Source organism: Corvus kubaryi, unplaced genomic scaffold (assembly GCF_017639235.1).
Source record: "Corvus kubaryi isolate FWS band 111438036 unplaced genomic scaffold, C.kubaryi_AGA036_p1.0 split3-73, whole genome shotgun sequence".
Taxonomy (NCBI): Eukaryota; Metazoa; Chordata; class Aves; order Passeriformes; family Corvidae; genus Corvus; species Corvus kubaryi.
In genome coordinates this window covers 23,389,220-23,415,715 of record NW_024582091.1, presented here as the reverse complement: position 1 = coordinate 23,415,715, position 26,496 = coordinate 23,389,220, and the positions used below count along the sequence as shown (strand labels likewise).

At 37.0% G+C, this 26,496-nt stretch overlaps 1 protein-coding gene across 6 annotated transcripts in view; it reads left to right on the top strand.

The window, feature by feature from the left end:
* Window positions 1-26,496, top strand: part of HACE1 (HECT domain and ankyrin repeat containing E3 ubiquitin protein ligase 1) — a 50,587-nt gene that overhangs the window by 18,089 nt on the left and 6,002 nt on the right. For 3 of the 6 annotated variants that reach the window (XM_042016733.1, XM_042016736.1, XM_042016737.1), the window contains 12 exons: window positions 3,400-3,646; window positions 8,559-8,896; window positions 9,987-10,055; window positions 10,697-10,784; window positions 12,671-12,782; window positions 12,865-12,962; window positions 13,147-13,234; window positions 14,331-14,480; window positions 19,340-19,536; window positions 24,195-24,326; window positions 25,041-25,139; window positions 25,445-25,515. In XM_042016733.1, the coding sequence (XP_041872667.1) occupies window positions 3,400-3,646; window positions 8,559-8,896; window positions 9,987-10,055; window positions 10,697-10,784; window positions 12,671-12,782; window positions 12,865-12,962; window positions 13,147-13,234; window positions 14,331-14,480; window positions 19,340-19,536; window positions 24,195-24,326; window positions 25,041-25,139; window positions 25,445-25,515 (1,689 nt within the window). Of the gene's footprint in view, window positions 1-3,399; window positions 3,647-8,558; window positions 8,897-9,986; window positions 10,056-10,696; window positions 10,785-12,670; window positions 12,783-12,864; window positions 12,963-13,146; window positions 13,235-14,330; window positions 14,481-19,339; window positions 19,537-24,194; window positions 24,327-24,515; window positions 25,006-25,040; window positions 25,140-25,444; window positions 25,516-26,496 lie in introns of those variants that run through there. The other 3 variants (XM_042016734.1, XM_042016738.1, XM_042016735.1) reach the window with 3 other exon arrangements.

Genomic DNA, 26,496 nt, shown 5'->3' with positions numbered 1-26,496 from the left:
TGAGATAAAAAATTTAATCTCCCAGTGTGCTATCTCAGCAGCACAGGCAGCAGTTACTTGGGGAGATGCATGATATAGGCAAGCAAATGGTATGTTTTCCTAGTTTTTGTGGCATCTGTTTGAGGGAGTTTGTGCAGAACACCTTGTCTTTTTTGGAACTCCAGTAACATTTTACTGTTTTCAAAAGCTAAGAGGTTTTGGTGTAACCTTTATGCTTTACTAGAAGCTAAGAAAATCTTTACTGGAAGAGTCAAGAGTCTGAAAACATGAGTGAAGTTCCTTACTAACATGTTTTGGATGACGTTTGGAAAAGAGAGGTTTAAGAGTGTTCTGTAATCAGAGAAACCAAACCTGTCAGCATTAGGTTGTAGAGGATTATGACTTGGGGAGCTTCTTTTTGACTGGGTGCAAGGAGCCCATCAGTGAGATGGAAAATAAATAGTGTATTCTTATTCCTAGGTGCCTTTCTTTTCTTCCCTGTCAGTCATGTTACATTTGAATGGAGCTTGTAGCTAGCAGGTCAGAACTCCTGGATGATGGTAGGAAATTCATTACACCATTAATAAGTCTTATTCTGGAGGGTGTTCGCTTTGGTGAATTAGTATAAAGGTCTGAAACCCTTTAAACGTTTGGGGTTAAGGTGTGCAGACATTAAAGAAATTTTGTTTCTGCAAAGATAACTTTTTGAAGAATTTTAGCTGTTGCTGAGCTTCAGCGTGTATCAGCTTAACTTGTAACACATTCCTTTTTGTCTCCAGACTTCCTTAGAGCCAGTAGATCTCCCACAAATAAATTGTGATAAAGTGTAAAACCACTGTGCAGGAAAGGGTTTCAAACTTGCTCTGTACAGGGATGTTATTGGAAGTTGTGGTAGCAGGATTACATCATACAAGGTAGCATTTGTTTCTGTTTCAGTATCTTCAGAGGCAAATGAAAGTGATTGTTGTTTAGATTTGATTTATTAGTGTTACTGCTCATCAGATTTGAGCAGTGCTCCCTCAGTATGCAGAAGCATTAGCTCTGTGCCTGCACTGTCTCTGCGTTTGAGCCGCTGTGTGCTCCTGTACTGCTGTACATGGGTGGGCTAGTGGAGGCTGAAGGCAGATGGAAGGAGATTGAAGGGGTTGCATTACATTGGGTGAGGACTCATTTCTAGGGATGCCAGTACTTGGAGTGTCCTGTGGACTCTTACTGGTCCACTTCTCTTTGGTACTTTGTAGTATGTCACAACAGAAATGACAGAAAAAGAAAACAATTCCAAGACAGCTTCACAGAAACAGTTTCGCAAAAACTGTGTCACTCTTCTCTCCAACTCTGTTTCCTGGCAGAAACAGTGAATTTCTACTTCAAGAAATATTTTTCAGTTGCTTTGTTATAAAGAGAAGGAGGATTAAGGTAGTACTTAATATTGGTGAATACAGAATTGGTGAGTACAGAATATTGGTGAATATTCTGAGCTTGGGCCTCTTTCCTCTCTCTCCTTCTTCCAACAAAAGTATGTAAAATGTACTTTGTACATGAAAACCTCCAGTAATGATGTTCTTGCATGGCTAAACTAATATCATTCCTGTTAGTTTCCTGGCTACTAACCCACAACCCATTGCATTTGGGTTTGTCTGTTGTTTAGTTCAAAAGTGTCTAAAATTGTTTCTTGTAATGCTTTTAACAAGTATCCAGGAGTGCCACTAAGCTTCTGCCTGAAGATTTTGCCGTGAGTATGAGCAAGGACCCTGTTTCAGTTAGAATTATCTTCATCATGTATTTATTTTTTCCAAAAAAATAATTGAAATGTGACATGATTTGGTCTTGCTGGTGCAAGTTAGGCCTAGCTGAGTGTTTACAAACATGCCAGTAGAAGTTTCAGGAAACTTTTACAAGCTCTCTAAGGTTTTTCTGTATATGTGGGTCCTTATCCTGGAGACCAGGAAATCTCACCACGAAAACACCGCTGCTGAGACATGATAAACCTCAGCTGAAATGTTAGGTTTTTTTTTTCTTTTTCAATAGTTAAGTTAGATTCTTGAGTTAGCTTCTTGTATTCATAGATTCTTTTGGTATATAAGCTAACATTTTACAAATGCTAATTTTTAGCTGTGTCCAGAGCTTCTGGTAACAGTTGCAGACTGCCAGTCAGGGGATTTTCTTTACCTGGTTAAAACTTAATGTTCCTATTGTAGCACTGTTTACTCATTCTGTTCCTTTCTTACACTGATTGACTGAAAACTTACCTGGTTAAAGTATAATTGTCACAAGAAAGTCTTACTTTGTATGTTAGTTTGGTAAAATTCTTAGTACATTGCTTTTTAAAGTTAACAAGTCACTGACAGTCATTAAAATGCAGTGCTGAAAACAAATAGGTCATTTGCTGATGACATAGGGTGAATGAGATCATAATAAAGCTACTCTAGCTGTTACAACTGATTATGTTTCTGGTTTGTGAATTAACAGATTCTTAATTGCAACAAAGGTTTACAGCACCCTATAAGATGTCAGTTTTCTGGTGTTTACTGATCTTCTGGCTAGGAATCATGCTTTTAAGTTGCAAGTACTTTAGGGATAGAATTAAGTATGTGCTCGTTTCTATAATATTTATAAGTTAGTAGGTTTTCGTAGAAAAAAAGTTAATTTCTTGCAGTTTGTTATGCATTCAAGACAGAAGAATTCTTACTACTTGGGGTTTAAGAAAAAAAACCAAGTTGAATTTAGTGGAGAGTGTTTTGCTTGTGCATAAAGTCATGAGTATCTCATATTCTGCACTGTTTTGGTAGAGAGTTCAGTGTTTGCCAGTTCAATTAAGGACACTTAAAACTTTTAGTATATTTGTTGGATAAATAAATAACATTGTGGTTTTGTTTAGTATCTTTTAGATTACATTTTTCTTGAATAGAAATAATGGCATCCTTGCCATCCTGATCCCTTGTCTGGTTAAGGCAGTTATGGGCATTTAGAATAATAGCTGGTGAGGATGGGCTGTGGCAGCATATCTGATCAGTCGGTATGATTTTACCTTTGGATGCTCTCTTTTCTTGGCTGAAAAACATTTTCATCTGGGTATCCCAATTTGCTTCATGCACTGAGATTCTTACTGTAGTAAGTTGAATTTCCTCCCAGGGGTTCATAAGAAGTGCATTAAAAAAAAGGGAAGTATTTTGAAAGATCTGGAATTTGCTGTTCTTACTTCTAGTTAAAATTACATGTACATGTTAGTAAAATCCTAATGCTTATATTTGACTTCTGGGGCTGGTGCAGGAAATGAAAGTTCAAATTCAATAGGGTTTGAAGTTTAGCGGTTTGTTTCAGCATGTGTATCAGACCCTACCATTAGATTGCTTACTCCTTATTATACTAAATTGTTTCATCTAGGAAAAGAAACTTAAACATTCCATTTTTTTCCCCCAGCTTGTCAAGTAATTATGAAGCTCAAATGAAGAGTCTCTTAAGGATCGTGAGGATATTTTGCCATGTCTTTCGCATTGGCCCATCCTCCCCCAGTAATGGAAATGACATGGGCTACAATGGAAATAAAACTCCAAGAAGTCAGGTGTTCAAGGTCAGAAAAGTATATGATGTTGTTAGGAAGATAGACGTTAAAGAGATGAATTTCACAAAGCATGCATTCATTAATCAGACATCTCATGAACAGGAAGTAAGTTTGGTTGATGTCCCTATCCCTTCTTAAGTTAAACCTACCTCTCTCCTTCTGTATTATTTTTTCCCACTGAACTAATTTACCCACTGATGCACATCTCATGTTATGATTTCTGTTTATTTCTTATTTAATAGATTGTTTATTAGATGTTGAAGGTTTAGTTACCCAGGTGACTTCGGTAAATTTTATTTCTGTTAAGAGTGTAGTAATCTCAAAATATGGTATATTAATGTAATTTCAAAATAGTAGTTGGAGATTCACTGGGAGTTCTGATCAACAAGCTTTATCCAGCTTCACAAGACAATGAAACAATTGAATTCTTGATCTGTTTGTTGTTTTCACTATGATCATGAAATCTTTTCCCAAGTTGTTCTTGGATTTTATTATTATGTACTTTGAAACACATCAGCTCACTACTACCCTTGCAAGGTTATTGATTTATAGCTGCTTTCAAACACATGCTTTAGGTGGTTGCCATTTAGAAGTTTAATTCCTGAAGGTGTTTGGATTTTTTATGTTTGTTTGTTAAGGAATCCCTCTGTAGAAAGTCATAGATTGCCTTTTTGTAAAGAAGTCCCAGTTTCCTGTGTGCCAGTCTTCACTGAATATACAACTGCCATACTTTTCAGAACACCTAATAAATAAGAGCTGCAGGGTAGTCTTTCTTCTCCCATCTTACTCCATACTCTTACACAGCACAGCTTATATCAAGAAACTTAGATGCCAGTAATTACTTGAGTATTTTTCTTTACCTTTGCATTTCTTCCACTGTGTTGTGAAAACAGTATTTTGAAATAACTGCAATTATTTGATGATATATGTTCATTAGGTTACTTCTAAGGGCTTTTAAGACAGAGCTGTATTGGTAAGATTGTGAAAGATGATACTCTTAATTCCAGTTTATTTAGTGAAGTATCTCAGTTTTTGTTTAAATTTCTACTCTTGGAAAGACGAAAAGCATTAGGCTGTTAAAAAAAACTTCAAGCACAAATGTTTGTTCTTCTGGCAGCAAAATAGTTTTAAGAACAAATTGATTTATATAATGAATATAAAACTAGTGCTTGAGTCTGAAAAATACTGTGTGCAAAATGTAATGCATTGTACAGTGTGCAATGTAATAATTGTCCTTTGGAGTTGTTCACCAAAATAGGGCAAGATTGGCATAATGTGGGTTTAACCAGAATTCTGTTTTGAAGAAACATAGTCCTACCCAAATCACAAGAATTATTTTATTAAAGGCAGCACTATCTAACAGTTTTAATGAAAATTGGTCTAAGATTAAATAACAAGCAGATGTTGACACACTTCACACAAGAACTATCTTTAGGGAGGTATTCTGCTACTAACCCCAAAAAGGGAAAAAAAGGGAAGGTTTCCTGCTTTTCAGCTCCACATAATTTCAGAACGCAATATAAAATAAGCAAAAACATTCAATTGCAATTTGCAAAGGAAGTGGTATTTCAGTAGAATCACTTATCTGTGTGCCCAAACTGCTTTGTATAATAAAAGAATTTTTTCTTAATTTACTGTGGATTTAAGTCTTGTGCACTAAACTTATATTAAACAACTGCCACAGTTGTCCCAGAAAATATCAGTGATTCTTACTTGTGTGAAAACAACATGTATGTTTTTATTAAATAAGCAAAATGTGTACTACTGTTGCATTTCCTAACAAAACAAAAGTTTCAGGATGATTTAAAAATTATTATTGCAATCATTGTGATTTATTTAGAAGTTTTATGAGTGAGGCAGCCCTGCAGTAGGGCCACTGTTGTGCCCACTGTACTTTAAAGATTGTTTTAAATTTCAAACTCAGAAGTATATGCTGCTGATGAGAACTTACGATTGTTTGGGAATGGGCACACAGGTCTGGCAATTCTAAGTTAATGTACAGTTGTGGTTGGTTTAGTCTGTTCTTCCCTGAATTTACAGTGACTGGGTAGTGGGAGATTAGATAATAGTGCTGAGTGAATTGGGTGACTTCCAGTTCTCTCTTATTCCTACCTTTCCTTCAGCTTTTTTGTCCTTTCTTTGAAAATGTGCTTGTGATGGTCTCTTTCACCTTTTGGGAGGAGGTAAAAAAGACTTGACTTTTCTTAATGCTTTGTTAAATTTTTCTGTATCTGTGTACTGATTGAACATATTTTGAAAAGTCGTCACTGTGTTGTAGCTGGGAAGGGATTAAAAATGTGAGTATTCTTGATCTGAGGCTACTGAGGAATGTTATTGCTTGACAAGGTCAAGAAAATCACAGGGCTGTCTGTGCTTTAGTGGAATTCCCTGTATGTGATTCAGGCCTATCCAGATGTTTTAAAGTGGAAGCACTAGCTAATGATACACATTCTTGTACTGATCCTGTAAGATACAAAAGAATCGTTGAATTTTGTATCCCAAGCTTGAAACAAGCTGAGAAACTCTGGGTAGTAATCTTGACGAGGTTTACATTCATTACTTTTCCATGCATTGCTCTTCCAATTGCTTTTCAGTGTGATCTCAGGGAAATGTGCTGCAAAATTTCTCTGTAATTGAACAAGGTTGGGAAGTGCTTAAATGTTTTTTCCTTGTTTCAGATACTGTTCTTTTCTAGAATTGAGGTAACTTCTCTGCTGTGACAAAGTCACTTCATGGATTAGTGATCTCCTGCACCCTCTCTCTTAAAAAGCTATCTGGCATCTGGCAAAAGATTTTGCTCCAGTGTTGCAGTTTGAATATGGATTTGGTTACTGGTCTTGCTTTCTAGATGAGTAAAGAGGAAAGCATTGCATAGGTAAATTCTTGCATTTGGGAGGTAAGGTGTGCAGCTGTAAAGGCTTGGTACTCAATCAGACGCCGCTGTATAATTCCAGAGAAACTTTTCCGTGCTGGGAAATATGACTGAAGTTTGAGTGGATGTCTTTGTTTAATATGAGGTTCATGGTAAGAACTGACTGAAGAATGCTGACTAGTAGTTTGAAAAAAGCATTGCTAGTGGTTTGATTGAATATGTCCATATGCCACTTGAAAAGGTCTGGTCATGGATGCCAACATAAAATGCTGACAGTCATGGATATGGAGGTGATGGGAAATATTTAGAAGTGTTTTATATCCTGAAGTTGGACTAGAAAGAAAGAAAATGAAATGTTAAAATTGCTATGCTTGACTAGACTTTTAAATGAGTTTATGATCAGAAGCTGTGAAGAACTAGCTTTGGAAAAACAAATTGGGTGGAAAAGTTCTGCTGAGTCTTTGGGAAGTAAAAGATAAATCACAAGATATTGGGGGAAATGGTGTCTGGCAAGCTAAACATTGAAAAGTTTGGGGGAAGAAAAGTATATTTTAGTACTCTAGTAAATAATGACCTAGTTTCTTGTGAGTTAAGGTTGAGTACAGCTGCATTTTAATTCTTCTGTGTATCCAATTAATCCTATTTTCCATTAGAAAGCTTTTTTACATTATGTTTTATGGTAAAGGTCTGCCAGGTGGGTCTTGGAGGGAGGATAACTTGGTCCTGTATGGCAGACAATTATATAGAAAATGCTACCTCTGCTGGAGGTGTTCAGATCACCATCTAGAGAAATGTGTGGTCACTAGGAGCACAAGGATTAAGTGAGTGACATGCAAAATATTGAGCAAAGCCTACCAGTATTAGAGATCAAGCGGGCTTTCCCCCACACTCTTTAATGGAAAAAATGGAAGCATAGTGGTAAATTTTTAAATGGTGAATTTCAGCAGTTTTTTTAAATGCACAGCTCTTATGGGAAGTAATTTATTGTGTATTGAGAGCGTGCACTGACAGTGCTCCAGATAGTGTAAACTTCTGGTACAGCATGCTGTAAGCGGCTCTTTATTTTCAAAAGCAACCTGAGAATATGAGAATATAACTTGCAGGGTTTGCTAAGTCTTTGAATGTTTTCATCAGTGAAAAATGTTGATGCAACAGTGAGTGATATATGGAAAAAGGAATGCATTTAAAAGTTCACTCTTACTCTTGGAATGCTGTGAAGTACTTGAGTCGATTACCTCCCTGTAGGATTCATATTGCTCTGCTCACTAGGCTGTAGGCTTGTGAAACAAGCCCCTAAACACCATTAAGGGACAACACAGTTAGCCCTTGTGGGTTTTTTTATGCTCATGAGAAAGCCACAGGTCTTATCCCTTTTTCTCCTCTGTAGTAGGCCTGCACCTCAGAGTAAATGTGTAATGATGGAACTGTATCGGATTTCAATTATATTGGTTTTAAGCAGGTGGTAGTGAATAAAGAGTGTCTTTGTTAAATAAAATGTATAGCCTTAAAATTTGATATGTGATTCTGCTGATACTTGTTTCTATTTCATAAAGCTGAATGTTAGTGCCCCTTACTCTGAAACATCTGAGGTACTGTCAGAATGCGCTGCATGAGCTCAGATTATGCATAAAGCACATTCTTACTAGACATGTGCATGAAGCTGAATCTCAGTGATGTTGTCTGGGATTTCCTCCATGTCCTTCGTAGAGGAAGTTCCTTTGACCAGGTTCTTCTAAAAGAACTGACACTCTCTTACTCCAGAAACTCAACCTGGGTGTTACTGTTTCTCTGCGTGGCTGCAGTGGTCAGGCAGTAGCGTGCTGTGTGACCACTGTGAAGCCAAACTCTGTTCTATAGTTCAGTTCTATAGTTCTTCTGTAGTTCTTTATAAATTAGTTTATCTTTCTTCCATCTGCTGCTTGATTATTTTCCTTCTATATGAAATTTTTTCTTTGTGCTGTTTGGCTACAAATGCAGAATTTTTTGGGTGTATTTGCCTCTTATCTCTAACATGACCTCTAACGGATCATTTAAAACTTTAAAATGTGCATGATATTTGTTTGCCTTAAGAGGATTATCACATTATTAATATTATCTAATGTCAGCATGTTCCTTTTTGTCTGTTTTTTCACGTGTTTATTGCAGCCACTGGAACTACTCTGGCATTCTCTGGATGAATGGCTTGTTCTGATAGCCACGGAGCTGATGAAAAACAAAAGGGACTCTGCCAACATTACTTCTATTTTATTGAAGCAAAAAGGACCAGATCACCAGGATGCTACTCCCACACCTTCTTTTGCCACTGCAGGAGCTGAGGGAAGAAAAGAGTTGTCCACTGATGCTGTCGAGTTAAAAACATACGATGTTGCTGGGAAGCAGGAAGCTTGTGCTGATTGTCAGGATGTTATCTCCATGACAGCAAACAGGCTGAGTGCTGTCATTCAAGCCTTCTATATGTGCTGCTCCTGTCAGATGCCTCAGGGGTAAGGAGAGGATTCGTTCTTCTTACCCAAACTACTACCATTTTAAGAGCATTCATACTTACTTGGAAGAATGTTGGTGCTGATGACATTGTGTTAGTGATAGTCAAGGCTATGCTGTTTATTGCTTTCACTAGTTCAGTTATTTGAATGGTTTTTTTTTTTTCTGGTTCTGAAGGCACCAAACAGCACTGCAAATTTCCCATAGTGCTGCTGCCTATGAATGTAGCTGCACTGGGGCAGACTTTGTATTGAATGTCTCATGGCTCTTTGTAATCATTTCGTATACTTCTAGGTAGTAGGATTTTGATATTTTGAAACTTAGCTGTATTTGCTGTTTGTTTTTAATGTGAAATTAACCCTGAATTTAATGTGATTATCCAACAGGAAGAGCTATAAACTCAGAAGAAAAAAAGAAAAGCGAATTAACTTAGTGTATGAAAGTGATGGGTGGGGCAAAACTTATTTGATTATATTATATATAGAAAGGGGAGTTCAGTCTCAAAGTAAGGCTCACCTGGAATCTTGTCCCAGGTTGACAAACGTAGTTTTGTGTGGAACATGCAGTTCAACTTAGGTAAACTTAATATCATTGAGGTCTGGTTTAAAAAGGAAATAAGTGTGACCACTGTAACTGAGGTCCTAGTCTGTCCAAGACTGCTGTGGATTGTATTTGTGGCTTTGGCCCTTGTGAATAGAAGATTAGGCAGGTATGATGGTATTACAAGCTCGCTGAGGAATCTAGAAGCAAGGGTCCTACTACATGACAACTTGGTTATTCCTAGTCACCATAGGGGTTATTTCTTTCTTTGCCAAACTGAGTGGAATAAAAGCTTTCAAGTTGGCCAGTAATATTTGTCTGGGGCATAGTTCTCTGTGGATGTTCTGGAATATGATTGATTATTGATATTTTTGTCTTTTCTATTAGTTTGTTATGAGATCTTAATGCTGTTGAATATTTAGTTTCATGATGACTAGTTAAACAATGTCAGTTTCTATTTGTGTAATACTTTATTAAAAAAAAGTAACAATTTATGTAATTCAGATTTTTTTTGGTTGCACTAATCGAAAACATCTTACGATTTTTGAACAGGATGACGTCACCTCGTTTTATAGAATTTGTTTGTAAACATGATGATGTCCTTAAGTGTTTTGTTAACCGGTAAGCTTCAACAAATATGGACATTGTAATCCACCCCTCTGTTCCTCCCCAGCAATAATTAATTTTTTTCTTCTTACTGAGTTGTATTTTTAGATTGTTGCTGTGATATATGAACAATATGCAATTTAATGGTCTTGCTGAACTCAAGGGAGTGTAGATTAATGATTCAGAGCTCAGACTTAAATGAGCTTTTCTACATATTTAAGTGATCTATTTGTAAGATTTGTGAACAAAATCTATTTCACAGAGCAACAGAGTAATTTGTTGAATGGATTCTTTCCTTATACTTGTTTCAAGTAAAGCCTTCCCTTTTAAGGTAGATGAAAACTTCCATTCTTCCTCAAATGTGTGACAACGTAAAGGAGTCTAAACCATCTCTGTACAGTTGGCTGTTTCCAGAGTTTTTCTGGGACTGTCAGGTTTATAACTTCTGTGTGAGGAGCTGCTTCTAGTCCTCCCATGTTTAACAGATGAGGTAGTATAAGTTGTTTGGAAACAAGAGTTAGGAAGAAATTATAAAATAGAAGAATCTGTTGAAACTTCTCTATATGGTTAATTGCATTGTTCTTTATGTAGACTTTTTGCATCACGAAGCGTTATTATTAAATCTCTAACAGGCTTCTAACCTATTTTTCTTTCAGAAATCCCAAAATAATTTTTGATCACTTTCATTTTCTTCTGGAGTGTCCTGAACTAATGTCCAGATTTATGCATATCATAAAAGCTCAGGTAAATGTCAGGAGGTGCTTAGTTACAACTTCTGTGAATACAAAAGATGTTTTGTTTAAAAATAGTATTTAAAGAAAATCCATTTGGGGAGGATGTAAGAACTAAACATGGCCTCTAGTGCTTCTGAATCTGTGATGTTGAAAGATCATGTTAAAAAGACATGGCAGCCAGATTTCTGTATAATAATTCTTTAAAATACATGGGTGAGTCCATCTGAGATAACCAATGTTTGATGTCTTACAAGTCCAACTTTCAGTTAAAGAGGGAAATTTCTATTTTTAAATCTATATATGCACATCTATTAGACTGAGCTTTAAAATGCTGTACTTTTCCCCTAAATGACTTAAATTTTGAGACAAACCAGAGGATAAATACATCACTATTACTTGATTTGGTCGTAGTTAGTGGCAGCTCCTTTAATGAAACATTATGTTGTCTTGTCTGTTCCTAAAGCTTTATTTCCTTAGTTGTAAACCATACAGTGCTTTTAAAGATAAATTGTTTTTATTAATCCAGTTTCATTTTTGGGACATGGTGTAGGTGTATTGTTTATTCATTCTTTTGTTGAAATGATGTCATTTTTGTTGTAATGTCCTCACACGGGGCACCACTTGACACTGATCATGCCGTAATCAAATCTCTCCTGATGGGAGAGATCTTTTAAAGTCCTTGCCAGGAGTTCCAGAGACAAACGGGACTCTCAGCCTTTGCTGCTTCTAGATAGTTGTTTATTAAGTCTTATCAGAGAAACAGAGTCACTAGCATGACCCAGACACAGCACAAAGCAGAGAGTACAGGAGAAGGCGGAGTTATCAAGATTAAACGGCCTTTTTAAAGGTAAATCAGCCAATGGTTACTAAAAACGTACGTTATTTTTACTTTTCTACCAATTATTTAGTAACACAGCCAGGAACTGTGGAATTCTTTGTCCAATCATCCCAAACTACTTTTACTGCAGAATACGGAGTAGTAGAAGAAGAAGGTTTGGAGAACAACAACAATCCTCCATTTTGATGTTTTTTGCTTTTATCTATTTAATACATTAACAAACCCAAAACCTCTAAATTTTTCACCCTGTGACAATCTTACATAGTAGTCTATCGCCTAATTTACACCAGTGTAGTTTCTAATTATTTTCTAATAGTAGGCAGTTTTTTCCGAGGACGGAGGTCAAAAACAGTGTTGTTCAGGGGGGTAAAACCCTTCAAAACAGGCAGGGAAATATTCTCTGCACTCTGGGTTCCCACAGGTGTTTTTGAAACTCATGAGTAATGAGGAGACCCCCAAGAAATGATACCCTGTTTGTTAGATCAACTCATGTACGTGCTGTGAATTGCAGGGGATGAGAAAGGCCATACTTGTGTCATACCTGTCTCAAAAGAGCTGCAAAATATCAATATAAACACTGACTCAAGTTAGAACCTTCTCACCTAGGAATTGCTTTGTAAGGTTTCTGGTTCCTTTGGGGTGTTTTATATTGCCAATGAACGTAACTACAGCTAGGGCTGGTTCATATCACTTGTGTTTCTGTGCTCAGCTGTGATTGATTATCAGTAGTTTTACGGAAGCCAGTGACTTATTTCTTATCCACGTTCCTTCATGCCCCCCCGAACTGTAAGAAGTTTTGTGCTGGTTTTCTCTTCTATGGAAAACTTTGATAGCTATTTCTGGATAGCTGGTGGTCCAGTCTTTCTGCAGACCCAACTTCAGCAAGCACTCAAAGGCATGTCTGGTCCTTTTCTCTTGCCAAAATACTGTATAGCATATTGGGGTAACTCTGCACATGTCAAAAATTAACTGAGAACTATGCATAACCATTTGCTTACAGGAGAGGAATTATTCAGGGGAATGCATGTGTATAATATGGTTTGCACCTTGTTTTGTAGCCATTTAAAGATCGCTGTGAATGGTTCTATGAACATCTGCATGCCGGGCAGCCAGATTCAGACATGGTGCACAGGCCTGTCAATGAAAATGACATACTTCTGGTTCACAGAGGTATTGTGTTCCATATGGTATTAGTGTATCTTGGAAAGATAATGAATGAAGATGAAAAAATTAATTGGTATTTTGTATTTAGATTCTATTTTTAGGAGTAGCTGTGAAGTTGTGTCTAAAGCAAACTGTGCAAAACTAAAGCAGGGGATTGCTGTGAGATTTCATGGAGAAGAAGGCATGGTGGGTAAAACTGCATGGTTTTCTTTTATAGCATTTTCATGTGGAAATAATAATTCTCATTCACAAGCGTGGTTTTGAACTAAACCCTACTTTAAAATTCCTTTAAAAGAAATATGTGGTTACTCAGCATAACTATGCAGTGAAAGTTTTGTGTACTAATATGTTTCATTCTTTTGACATGCAGGGACAGGGTGTGGTGCGTGAATGGTTTGATATCTTATCCAATGAAATAGTTAACCCAGATTATGCCTTATTTACCCAGTCAGCTGATGGTATGTCTTTGCCTTTTTTTTTTTCCTAAATTTAGGGTGTCATTTTTTATAAAAGCATTTTTGTAATCCAAAAAACAAAGGTCACTTAACTGGGTTCAGAATATAAGATTGTTACTTTTGAAAAGCAGGACTGACAGAATTGATCTCATATATAGAGAAATCATCTATTCATTGTACACTTTTATAACAATAGGTGAAATATTTCTCTTGCTTTGAAGTTTCCTTCTCCTCTGTAAGAGGAGAGCAAGTTGTTGGTTTTAATGAGGCCATGCTGTTTCTGCCTGGTAGTCAAAGGACATAACACTGAGAGGAGTATATAAAGTGCTTTCCTTTCTTCCACATCTGCAAGGGAAATGTGGAGGTATTCCTTCATCTCCTTTTAGAAATCCATAAATTCAATCAGCTCATTTTTATTGTAAACCCGGATGTTGATCTCCACAGGCCTCCTTTGTATTTGACTTTTTGTCTTTTGGGTTCTTCATATAAAGCAAGTCTTTATAAATAAAAGATTTCACATCATCATGAGTGATAAATGTTTTGTTTTCTACCTTACAAAGTCTTGGAAGTGGCAAGGGTCAACAGTACAGGCACAGATTATTTCATGACAGTTAAAAGGAGAGGTTCAGGTGTGCCTGTTTGAAGTAGTCTTCTCCAAGGAGACCAGGACTGGACTGTCTCCTGCCTGCATCTGGCTGGAGACAGATGAAAGGAAGTAGATACATTCTCATCCTTCCTTTGAGCATGTTCACAAGCTGATAGAAGCAAAGTCTGTTAGAGTGAATAAAACGTGTATATAGCAATATAGTAAGATGGAGGACCAAATTAAGCAGTTGATAATTACCCTTTTGTTGATGATAATTATTTCAGAACAGTGCCTTGGAGAGTGGCTAAGCAGTATCATTGTAATAAGATGTCATTACATTCTAAGACATTGCTTTCTGACATCTTTTTTGTGTAAACAAAAAACCCTAAACAGACTTCCAAAACCCCAAGAAAAAAACTCTAGCAGTGTTTTCAGATGCTTAGTGTGTTTGATAAATAAGAACTTAATTTAAAAAAAAATGTAATGGAGCATGATAATATTTTGGTTTTATAGGAACAACTTTCCAGCCAAACAGCAACTCTTCTGTAAATCCAGATCATTTGAACTACTTCCGTTTCGCAGGCCAGATCCTGGGGCTGGCTCTGAATCACAGGCAGCTGGTGAACATCTACTTCACAAGGTCATTCTACAAACATATTCTTGGTATGGTTTTATTAAAATCCTGTTTATTAGTCGTAACAGTTGTCTGAGTAGTAAACCTTTTCCTTTTTTACTTTTGTGTGTATGGTAAAAGTGAAAAAGCCTTGGAAATTAATGTCTTGGTAGTTTTTTATGTACATGAGAGTCACAACAATTCTTTGCATCACAGTTGTGAAATTCATCTCTTCTTCTGTGTAGTGTCATTCTTGAGAAATGATTGTTCTGTAGTTAACTTAAGACAAAGTTGAGAAAGTTTATGAACTCTGGCAAAAATCTGTCAGGCATTCTTGATTATACCTGAAGTTTTTCACTTGTGTAATGGTTTTTGAAAAGGTGAAGCCCTGCTGTTGAAAACCTCTCTGTCTACCCGCTCCAACAAATACTACTTATTTCCTGAAATAGGGTTTCAGAGCTAATGCAGGTTCATCCTGTCTCCTTAATGAGAGAAGTTAACTCATATGCTTTTACTGTAGCATTCAAGATGATTGGACAGACGTTTTTATGGAAATGTTACTTTTTTAGTAGAGGAGAACCTCTGTTAGCTGGTGGTATCTGTGGTCTAGGGCTCTTCTCTGCTCTTCTTTAAGAACCTTTGTGCCTCTTGATTGTTGAACAAGATGCCTCTCTTCTACATTGTCATGAAAAAACTTCTCTTGAAAGAAGATGTGATTTCATGTGCATTCTTGTTATCCCTCCAAGTACATAAATTTATTTGCTGTTGCATGCAGAATTTCCTTTGTGTTCAATCACTAATCGTCTTTGGAAGTATAAGATAGCTTGATGGTTTTCTGTAATCATTTTGTCTACCTACAATCTTCCTGTGATGTTTGCTGGGTCCAGGACAGATAAACTCTTAACTTCAAGTTCATTGTTTATCTTCCCTGAAAGTGTTCAGAGAACACTGTTGCAGTTCATTGAAGGTGCAGGCTCAGTCATCTTTGTCAAGATCTTCTTCAAAGAGGAGCGTATTTTACTTCTCTCCCTCAGTACTGCTTTCTGTGGCAGGAGAGGGACTGTGCTGGGCAAGAGCCAGTGGAGCACAGCCAGTCTGCAGCAGCACCATGTTGGCAGTGCTTCATCAGGATTTCCTAGTTGTTGATCTTCACACAGGAAAGTGGTTCTAAAGTAGAAGTATCATTGCATGGCACAGTTTGGTGCTGATTTAAGGCTTGGCCTCTCACATCGCAAGTGAGTAGAAGAATGGTGAATGATTTGGGTTTGAAGGGATCTTAGATACTTTGGGCAGGAGTACCTTCCTCTAAACCAGGTTGCTCAAAGCCCTTTACAGCTTGGTCTTGGAACACTTCCAGGGATGGGGCATCCACAACTTCTCTGGGCAACCTGTTCCAGTGCCTCATCACCCTGGCAGTAAAGAAGTTCTTCCTAATACCCAATCTAAATCTATTCTCTTTCAGATTAAAACTATTCCCCTTTGTCCTGTCACTACTTGCCTGTGTAAGAAGTCCCTCTCCACCTCTTTTGTAGACCTTCTTCTGGTACTGGAAGGCTGCTTGAAGGTCTCCCTGGACCTTTCTCTTCTCCAGGCTGAAACAACTCCAAGTGTCTTAGCCTTCAGTCTTCATAGGAGAGGTGCTTCAGCCATTTGATCATCACTGTAGCCTTGTCTGGACTTGCTCCAACAGGTCTATGTCCTTCTTATGTTGGGGCCCCAGAGCTGGATGCAGTACTCCAGATGGGGTCTCATGAGTATGAAGTAGAGGGGCAGAATCATCTTCTTTGACCTGCTGGCCACACTGCTTTTCATTGTTAAGAATAACACTCACAGGCTAATTTCCTTGTGATGTATTCACAAAAAAGAAAATCTTACTTTTCTACTCTTCAGTGTCACCTTGAGAACAAGCAAATGTTGTTCTCGTCACCTTTTTCAGAAATAACTACTAATGATTTTGGGTTCCTTACTGGTTTTGACTTCTGATGATATGCTGATTTGTTGGTTTCTGAATTGACAAGATGACCTGTTACTTACTTTTTTCTTTTTTTTTCACTTTGCTAGAATAACTATTGCAAACCAAGCAGCAGTCATTAGTCTCTGTTAATAAGGTCTAGCTGATCTTAATAAGGTCTTGTCACGCTGTTTTACAGGCATCCTGGAACTTTCTAGAGGTTTATACACATTCAGCTTGTTTAAGGTCAAAAGGTTCACAATTCTTTATAACTTCTTGTTACTTATCAGAGAACTGGAAAAATTACACCTCCACTTCTCAAAGTAGATGCTTTTTCTGCCTCAGTCACTGTGATTTATTTAAACCTTTCTGAGGCCTTCTCCATCAGCTTTGTGCATCTCCTATCTTCGTGCTTAAGGAATCAGAGTTGCGTAGCAGTGGATGCTCCTGAGGGGGTTTTATTTTTGCTAACTGTTGTTCATGCCAAATACAAGTTATCTGGTTACAGACACAGAAATTCCCTTCAGCTACTTGTCAGGCCTTAAGTAAAGGAGTATGAAATCTCTTGCAGTCTGAGACTGTTTCCATTCCTTTGGTTTCTCACCTTGCACTGAGATCCTTGTTTTCTGCAGTGACAATATAGCCATCTGTTGACGGCACTGCAACCACCAGTTGTGTGCTAAGACCTTCTGTATCTGAGGAACAGTGTGAATCTCTTTCAAAGGAACTCCTCTTTTTAGTCAACAGATAAGAAGTGAAAGTGCCTTAATTTGAAGCTGAAACCTTTATGAACAAATGTTCATACATTTTTTTGAGACTCAGGTGGGTGCATTACCTTTTTCCACTGTGGTGGATTGAGATCTTTCTGCAACAATATCTGGTAGGCAAGGAAAGATCAACTTAAGTGATAACCCAGCTAATACACAACTGATGTGCTTTGTAAGGTGTTAGCTATGTAGTGTGCATGACTTTTTTGCATGTGTGCTGTGAAATCAAGCATTGTGCCATAGGTCTGCATGTTTATTAAGGCTGCACTCTATTCCAGATGTAGCACAGGGAGAAATACAGTCAGAAATTAAGAAATTGTATTTCTTTAAGGATCCAATTACTCTTCTGTTTGTAAAAGGAAACTTCCACTTCCAGCTTACAAAGACAAGATAGAGGATAAATTCGTAACTGTTCTATCTACTCTTACATTCCACTCTGTAATAGAAAGTAGTCCTTGAAATGGCATAAACAAAAGTGAGAATTAATTTCTGGGTCAGTGTATTTTGAACTGGAGGCCTTAAAACCTTGAATAATTAATGAGCTTGTCTCAGAGCTTACCTGTAGCTTTCTCTTTTAAGTTCTGTGTTGCACAGAAATATCTGCTTCTCACAATTATGCTAAGATAGATTTATCTTCCTTTTCAAACTACAGGGGCATTAAGGGTATACAAGAGAAAGATACATAGTATTTTGTGGGATTCAAATTTTGTCCTGATAAATCTGATGAAGTTTTTTTATAACTGCCTGATTGAGTGTGTTTATTGGTAAAATATCTGTCAACCAAATGACTGAGCTTAGTGCTTTGGTCTCACAACATGCTGACTATGAGTGTACTCTTATCACAACACTCCAGTTAAGTTTCTTCTCTAAAGGAGTCTCTGATTCCTACTTTTCAGTCTTCTTTTCCCACATTTTGTTTATATCCCTCAGAGACATCATTATTTCCACATTTCATATTTCAAATGCCCATATGCTTGCTAGTTGGCAAAAGTGAAAGTCCTCTGGAAACTACTAGACAGCTACTAGATTTTTTTGTTTTCAGAGAGATGACAGTGATATTTAATTAGTAAGTTACCTACCCCTCTCTTAAACTGGAGTGTTGCTTGATTTTATTTGAAAAGCAATGCCTTACAGCTTGTGTACACACCATCAGCTCTTCCAGGGAAATACTCTTAACATTTTTTACAGTTGGATGTTTTGCAGTGGCTGCTAACCTTTGAATTTTGTGTTACTCTGGGGTACTGCATCCACAATCCATAGTGTGCTAAGGCTTCTACTAATGGGCACTCTTACAGCACTGCACGGTGAAGCAGACAGTACTTACCAATAACTTGCTTTTCTCTAAACCTACTGCTACCCTCACCCCCTGCCCCGTTTCCCAGGTAATTGTATCTGTCTTGGTAGAGTTAAAATATCGAACATGACAGAGTTAAAATAATCGAGGTCTGCTTTCTTGGGTAGTGAAGAGGGTAGCTCTCTTGCATAAACTAAGGTCACGTAGTTCTGGGCCCATTTGCTCAAATGTGCTTGAGTGCCATGTCTGGGAAGGGATTTGTAATTAGTCAATTTCTGTACCTGGATAAAAGTCAGACTTCTAGCAACTCTCCTTTTCATGCTTCTAAAGTATTTGCAAGTTCAGTTTGAAATACAAAATTCCTGTAATAATTGTTTTTAACTATATAATAGATCTCATTTCAAAGACAGTTCAAAAGAAGAACACTGAAGAGTAATAGAGTTTTCTGGGTACAGGGAGGTCGTCTCCTCCTGCAAGTAATGCTCTGGGGGAAAAGATACTGTTATAGAGAAATACAGTGTTTGGGTTTCTTAAAGTTAGGTAGAGAACTTTAAGAGTTTGTAGGAAACATTTAACATTTTATGTTCAGAATGGGTAGATGCTTTTACTGAAATCCATTAGTGAACTAAAACTGTGTTTTTTCCTGAGTGGTATGTAATTTTCTTCACTAGGAGGAAAAACATAGGGAGGAAACTTGATTCTGTAGTATTTTAAAAACTGAGTGAGTGCAGTTCTGCTGTAGTTAGTAACAGTACATCCCTTTTTCCCTTTTCCTATTACTGCATTATTCTGGTTTTTCTCTAGAGGGCAGTCTTCTACCACGTATTAAGTTAGAACTCTTTTTGCTTTATCCTATTTATTTGAGCAGTTTTGTCTCTCTGGGTTTTTTTTTCCTAGGCATACCTGTAAATTATCAGGATGTAGCATCTATTGATCCAGAGTATGCAAAGAACTTGCAGTGGATTTTAGATAATGACATCAGTGATCTGGGTTTAGAGCTGACCTTCTCTGTTGAGACTGATGTGTTTGGAGCAATGGAAGAAGTGCCACTGAAGCCTGGGGGTGCAAGTATACTTGTTACACAGGAAAACAAGGTGAGTATACAGGTTTATTCAGAAGATGGTAGTATAGGAAAAGCCACTAGACTGACTTTCTGAATAACTGGAAGAATAAATGGTATACCTATTTTGAAGAAAATACAAAAAAATTACAGTTGCCAGCACTCTTTCCCCTTTTTCTAGCTTTGCGTGTTGTAGAAATAGTAGTACTTAAAACCTTTAAAACTGTTCAGGTTTGAGGTTCTTTCTGACAGAACTGTGGAAGGGAAATAGGATCAAGTTCAAATGAAGGATTTATTTTAAGAGTTACAAATACTCCTAAAGTTGTGTCTTGGGTATATATACCAAGAAAGTGGAACAGTAGCAATTGCTAAACATAGAATTATAGGTAATGTTGCCAAGTGTGCTGCTTGCTAGGCCAGTCTATGGCACTGGTTTGCTCTAATTAACATGCAGATAATGGACTGAGTAAAAGTCTGCAGGAAACTTTTTCATCCATTTGCAAGTCACTTGGTGTTTATGGAAATAACCTACCTTTTAAATTTACTTTAATAGTAACAGGTTGAAAAGGCCCCGATTTCTTTGCAGCATTAGTTCAAATAAAGAAATTTGGGAAAACACAGCCAGATTTTGAAAATGGTCTAGGAATTAGGATAAACCCAAGTCTGATTGAATCCTGCAGTTCCTGACAAAACAGGTTTGAGTAACTGCAGGAGTGTCACGGGTAGACGTGCAGTTTTTTGTAGCACTGACTTTTGGTCCTGATGTCTGCTTTGTTTTGATTTTCATTTGTGTTGGGCTGGCCGAGCCCGTTCTCTGTCCTCAGTAGGCGTTTGGCTTCAGCAGCGGTGTCGGCAGCTGCTGCACTGGGGAACGGCCGCGTGGTGTCAGCCTTTGTTGCAAGGACTTTGCAGTTTGTGTTGGAGCAATTGGCACTGGATTCTTGAAGCCTTAATCCTCATTTTCATTAAGGCAGAGTGTCATTCCAATAGCAGGAATACGTATTGTTAGCCTGATTCTGCACTGATTCCTGCAATAATTTGTGAATTTTCTTTCATTTGTGAAAGAATACAGATGGTAAAACAAGTCTAATTGTGAAGGTAGTGGATGTTTAATTTCCCTATTACCCGCTGGAGAAAGCAAGGATGATGACTGTTCTATCTGGTCAGTCTTAGCTTCCCAGTATATAAAAAAAGACCTATTTAACTTAAATTTTAGTTTCATAAGAACTATTTAATACCTCTTATAAATTAGCATAAAATTAGAAGTTTGTCCACATGAGGGTACTACTCATTAGTAGCTTAATTTGCTCTGTTAACTTTAGAGCTGGGGCACATTATAAAAAGGGTGGTTGAAAATGTGTAGAGGAGATGCCTTCATTCTGTCTCGTCAAGCCTTCCTCAGCATGGCAGGAGGGGAGGAGAGTTCGTGTAGCTTTAATTTGAAAGGTGGTAAGAAACAGGTGACTCTGGTGGTAGCTTTGAAGCTGTTAATGTTAGTGGATTTTTTGAATTTGAAGTTGTAAAATGTGAAGTCAAAAACCATCTGTAGTATGGCACTGTTTTGTTCACTGGCAAAGTTGTTGACAGTGGCCAAGTTGTTGAAAATTGTAGATGTGTATTTTAGTGGTTTTTGGGGATTTTTCTCAGTTCCTGTAATGCGACATAGTTTTGCAGTATGTTTTAGCTTAGCTGTTCTATCAGTTTAAATAGGAATGTGTCTGTGTTACTTTATAAAAAAAATACTTTTTTTCCTGAAAGTGATATATTTTTTTTTTCTGCCTTAACCCAAGGAATAATAGATCACTGTTCAAAACTGACTGTATTTGTTGCACCTCTGAGAGAAGAAAATTCAGCTTCTAAAAGAATTTGCTGTGTATGCACACTAGCAAATTACCTGTTAAAAATAAATTATGAATGAATTTTTATCCCTTAAAAAACCTAAACAACAAAGACATACACAAGAAATCCCCCATGCCAAAACCAAAATAAAACACATGCTTGCCCCTCCCTGCACAGAAACCACCACAGTCCCCTTCTCTCATTGAAAACTGAAACAGAGTAAATGCACCAGTAGTAAGAACTATTTGTAAAGTGTTATTTTCTTTGAATGGGGTGATTTTCTTTTTTTACATCAACTGTGTGATAGGTGAATGGTTGTGGGACAACTCGATGATGCAAATATTCATGTCTTGCAATTGCTGTGTCCATGTAGCCCAGCTGAAATACAGTTACAGCTGTGGTTCAACTGCCTTTTGTCATGGTAATGGAGGGACTTCAAAGGGAAAAGTCAGCCTTTGTCCTGAATTTATCTTTGTTCTTTGCTGTGTATCGTTTTGCAGCTTTCTACTTTCTAGGAAAAAAATAAAATTAGGGCTAGTCAAAGTTTGACTATATGTTATATTAAAAAATGGTGCAGATTTCCACAATCCTATGGCTTTCTCTGTCCTCCCAGAACCTGTCTGTGAGCTGGCCATTCTGTTTGGCAGTAAAATACTAGGGTTTTTTTTTTTTCCAGGCAGCTTTAAAATGGAGCTGCTCTTTGAATCTGAGAATTGTCATAACCACTGATCCTTGTCTCACAGTATATGGGATTGTGAAATCGAGGAAGCATGATCTCTGCTTTATTTACCTCAAAGGAAAATACAGAACAACCCCTCACCCAAACTAGACTTTGTAATTATGTTTATGATGCCCATTTAATGTGTCTTCAATCAAATCTCCCTTCCTTAAAGAAGACTGGATCATAACTTTTTGTACTATGTAGGAATGCATGTGTAGATCTGAAATGATGTAGCTATTTCTGTTTTGTGATGTGCTCCTAAGGCTTCAGAGGGGAATAAAATGCAAATGAAGTGCACAGAAAGCAAAGCAAATTGACCAGGTTGTTTACTGACTTGTATTATGTAAATTCTGCGCTACAGGTCTTTCATCATGCGCCAGTGCTGATAGCCAGGATGCTCGGCTGTTCCAGGCTGTTTTAAACATTTCTTGTTGCACCTAAAGTACAGCAACTGCTTTTTCTCATAATTAAAGTGTTCGATGTGGTATTTTTGTCATGCAAAAAATAAGTAATTTTTTTTTAAAATAGATTTTTTGAAATAAGATTGTGAATTTTTCTTTCCACAACTCTGTTTTTTTGGGTAGCCTAATTTACATAAGAGCAGTTTAAGAGATGTAAAATACGCATTTCTGATCATTGCAGACAACCAGTGTTAACATTATTTTGAATCCTGATACTGCAAAAATTTCTTGATTCCTTCTGTATTCACAGAGACTGACTTTTGTCTAGTGCAGTTAATCTCCTTTGGCTCCCCCTCAGTCCTTAGAGAAGGGAGATGTCTTCAGCTCCACTGATAGTAGAAGCAGCCTGGGGAGATTACTAGGCTGAAAGTAGATTTTTGGGAGCAGTGCTGCAGTTGAAGATATTATTAGGTCATGTTCCTCTTCTTCAGACCACTTCACAAATTAATTGTTCTCTCACTCTAATAAGTGATAATGCATTTAAAAGTATATTTCAACTGCAAAGCAGATGACAACCCCTCTGTACATCTGTGAATGTAAGGAGCTGCCTTTGAAAAATATCCTGTTTTGAAATGTTTCGTACTTCATTCTGTTTTTCTGAAAGGAAGGAAAGAAAAAATGCTGGGTTGCTTTTGTGCAGGTTCAGAGCCTAAAAGTTTAGGTTGAAGTTTTCTAAAATTAAAAATCAAAGTAGTATTTTTGTAAGATTATTTTCTTGGAGGAAGCTGATAGTTGAGATGGTTTAATTGGGAGATACATTTCATGATTTTCTTATTAAAAGTCATGATTACAAAGTCAAAGCATTTCTTTAAACTGAGTACCTTAAATAATCTAGGAATAAATTTTGTTTTCAAGTAGAAAACTTTTTTCTTGAGTAAAGAAACTTTATTAATTTTGTGTAATTTTGTCAGGGTAGATGAGACATGTTTATAGAGTTTTAATGTAGGCACTTTTCCCTTCTAAAAGGCACTTGTTTCTAAAAGCCTTCTTCCATTAACACCTCGTAGGCTTCATCCTTTAAAGGGAACAGAGCCCCCAAATCTCTAAAGCATGATATAGTCTGTTCCCTGGCTATGGCAGAAATTGTTTTCTCATGTTTTTATTTTTTAAAAACTAAGGAGATTTTTTCCAGACTTTCTTTAAAAAAATTGAAATTCTTATTAAGACTGATTACTTCTGCAAGCTTTGTTATGTACTCTGTTAGACTTCCAGAGATGGGGGGGAAAGCAAGAAGCTTTTGGGCTCACAAATATTCCTTCAGAAGTTAACCCTTTTTCCTGAGTAATGTTAGTTTGCTTAAATAGAGTATTTTTGCTTACAAACATTGGTGTGTTTATGCCCTTAGCTGAGCTTAATGGTGTTTGCATTAGATGTGGGCATGACAAATTAAGTTTTATTTACTTCCTTTATCTTGGTCTGAGTCCCTGTTTTTTGACTGCTTTATGTAACATTTCAAACAATTTTGTTTTGAAATTGCCTTAGGAAAGAAGGTGGAAGAGCAGAAGGGGCTTATTTTGGGTTGCTTCCATGTGAAAAGGGCAAAGGGACTATTACTACCTTACAGTGGAAGAGATTTGTAATGCATTGAGGACTCCATTTATGTGTGTGTGTTTGTTCCAGCACTGTGTGGTTTTGCTGAGGTCTATCTTAATATTGTTTTCTACATTGCAGGCTGAGTATGTCCAGCTTGTGACAGAGCTCAGAATGACAAGAGCCATTCAGCCTCAGATAAATGCCTTTTTACAAGGCTTCCATATGTTCATTCCACCATCTTTGATTCAACTTTTTGATGAATATGAACTGGTAAGCAGAAATGCCTATGTATTTTTAAACACTTTGTTCAGCATACTTCATCAGGAGTGTAAATGATGTAGAAGTAAAGCTCAGTAACCACAAAATAAAGATTTTGTAGCTTTCACATTGGTTTTGCTTCCTGGCCATCTATCAGTGAGGATCTCATTATGTGTATTCCTGCTTTTTCTAATTACCTAGAATTACCATCTTCCTGAAACTTCACATGGCAGTGATAAATGCCTTAAATTGTAATTTCAGTATGGAATCAGCATGTTGTGGCCTTTAAGCCTTGGCATATTTTCCTTGAGGAGGACAGAAGTCCTTTGAAAGTAAGGAGATGCTGTCTATTGCCTTTACTTTTTCTGAGTCACAGAATCAAATTCCAGTAAGTCTTTAGTGGTGGTTTGATCTTCTGTAACCAACACATCTCACATTTTCTCTGAAGTCATGGCAAGACTCAGAGGTTTTCTCTTTTGGGTTCTTTGGCAATAATTTTTCTCTCTTGATACTGCATATGTAAACTAAACAGATCACATGAAGTTACCCAAATTCAAGAATCTCCATGTATTAAAATTTAGTTGTGGGTTCCATAAGGTTGTAGTAAACTGAAAAAACATTGTAAGCTTTCTACTGCTTAAAACATTACTTTTTAATATAGCATAACCTCTTGAAATTAGTGGTTAGTCAGGAGGACTAATCACAATCTATATTCTTCTCCTGAAGGAGCTTTTGTTGTCTGGTATGCCAGAAATTGATGTAAATGACTGGTTAAAAAATACAGAATACACCAGTGGCTATGAGAGAGGAGACCAGGTTATTCAGGTAAAATTATTTATTCGTTTGTTTGTTTTTTAATAATGTAGACTATTTAATTTTAATAAAAAAAATGTGGGTTTGTTGTTGTCATTATCTGTGTGTGTTTGTGGAAGCTTATTTTGGCTGAAATGTGGAGGTTTTTTTTATACTATATTTCTGCATTAAGTAACTTAATTATGTATGAATTTGATCCAAACATTTCCATAATTTATTAGCAAACTCACATATATTCCATTTATTGTTTTACCAGTATATTTTCAAGTACTACAAGTATTTAATGGAAAATACAAACTAACTTTTTTGTCATTTAGTGGTTCTGGGAAGTGGTGGAAGAACTAACTCAGGAAGAGAGAGTGTTACTATTACAGTTTGTTACTGGCAGGTGAGAGACTCTTCTGTAAAACAAATACATTGTGTAGATACTCTGAAATAAGAGACTTGAGAGACCATAAAAGATCATCTAGAAACTGTTTTGCATACTGGGTGTTCTATACGTTGATCAAAGTAGACAAAGTGTGTGTTAATACTTTTGCTTTCTGTGTTGCCAGCAAAATGATTGATTACATATTTATTGTACTTGACCACTTTGCAAGAGGCCTTTGTTGCTGTCCAGGCAGTTCTTGACAAGGCCATAGTGAATTTAACTGAGCTTTATATTCTTGTTCCTGTTGCATATTTATGTGACTCTTGGCTTTTCCAGTAATCATCTGAGGCTATAATATATGAGATAATGAGGTATCACTTCAGTCAGCATACACAGAATATCCTTCTCCTCAAGCTGAGTTGAATTTAACATTAGTGCCGTGTGTCAAGATAAATAAAGACGTAACCTTATGCAACCTGTGTAATGTAACCTGTTTGCTTTATATAGGTTTTCTGTCCTAAATTCTATTTGTTCTCTAGGGAAAGCCACTTTTATTTCCCTTATGGTTTGGGGCCAGTGAGGGAATGTTTTAGCGATAAATGCCCGTGTGAGCTGGGTGAGCTGCTGAGCTTGTGGGTACAGACATTTCACGAAGTGGATCTATGGACGTAAATGTGACACCTGAGCTGTGTGATCCAGTCTTTTTCTGGTAGCAGGCAGAGATCACGCCATCTTCTTAGTTTGATATTCCCTTAATATTCTAGGATCAGTAGAGTAGTTGACCTCTTGTGTATAAGTTTTGTGGTTAAGCAATGATAAAATACAAATTAAGATCATCAAAACTACCTTTTATATTAAGGAATTTCAGAGTCACAGTCACGGATGTATCATCAAATGGCCTGATCTACAACTTCTATTAGTTTCACTTGATTTATTATGAATTTTCTTGGTTTTAGGGATCATGGACAATTTAAGAAGCTAGTTGTATGCATGTTGATC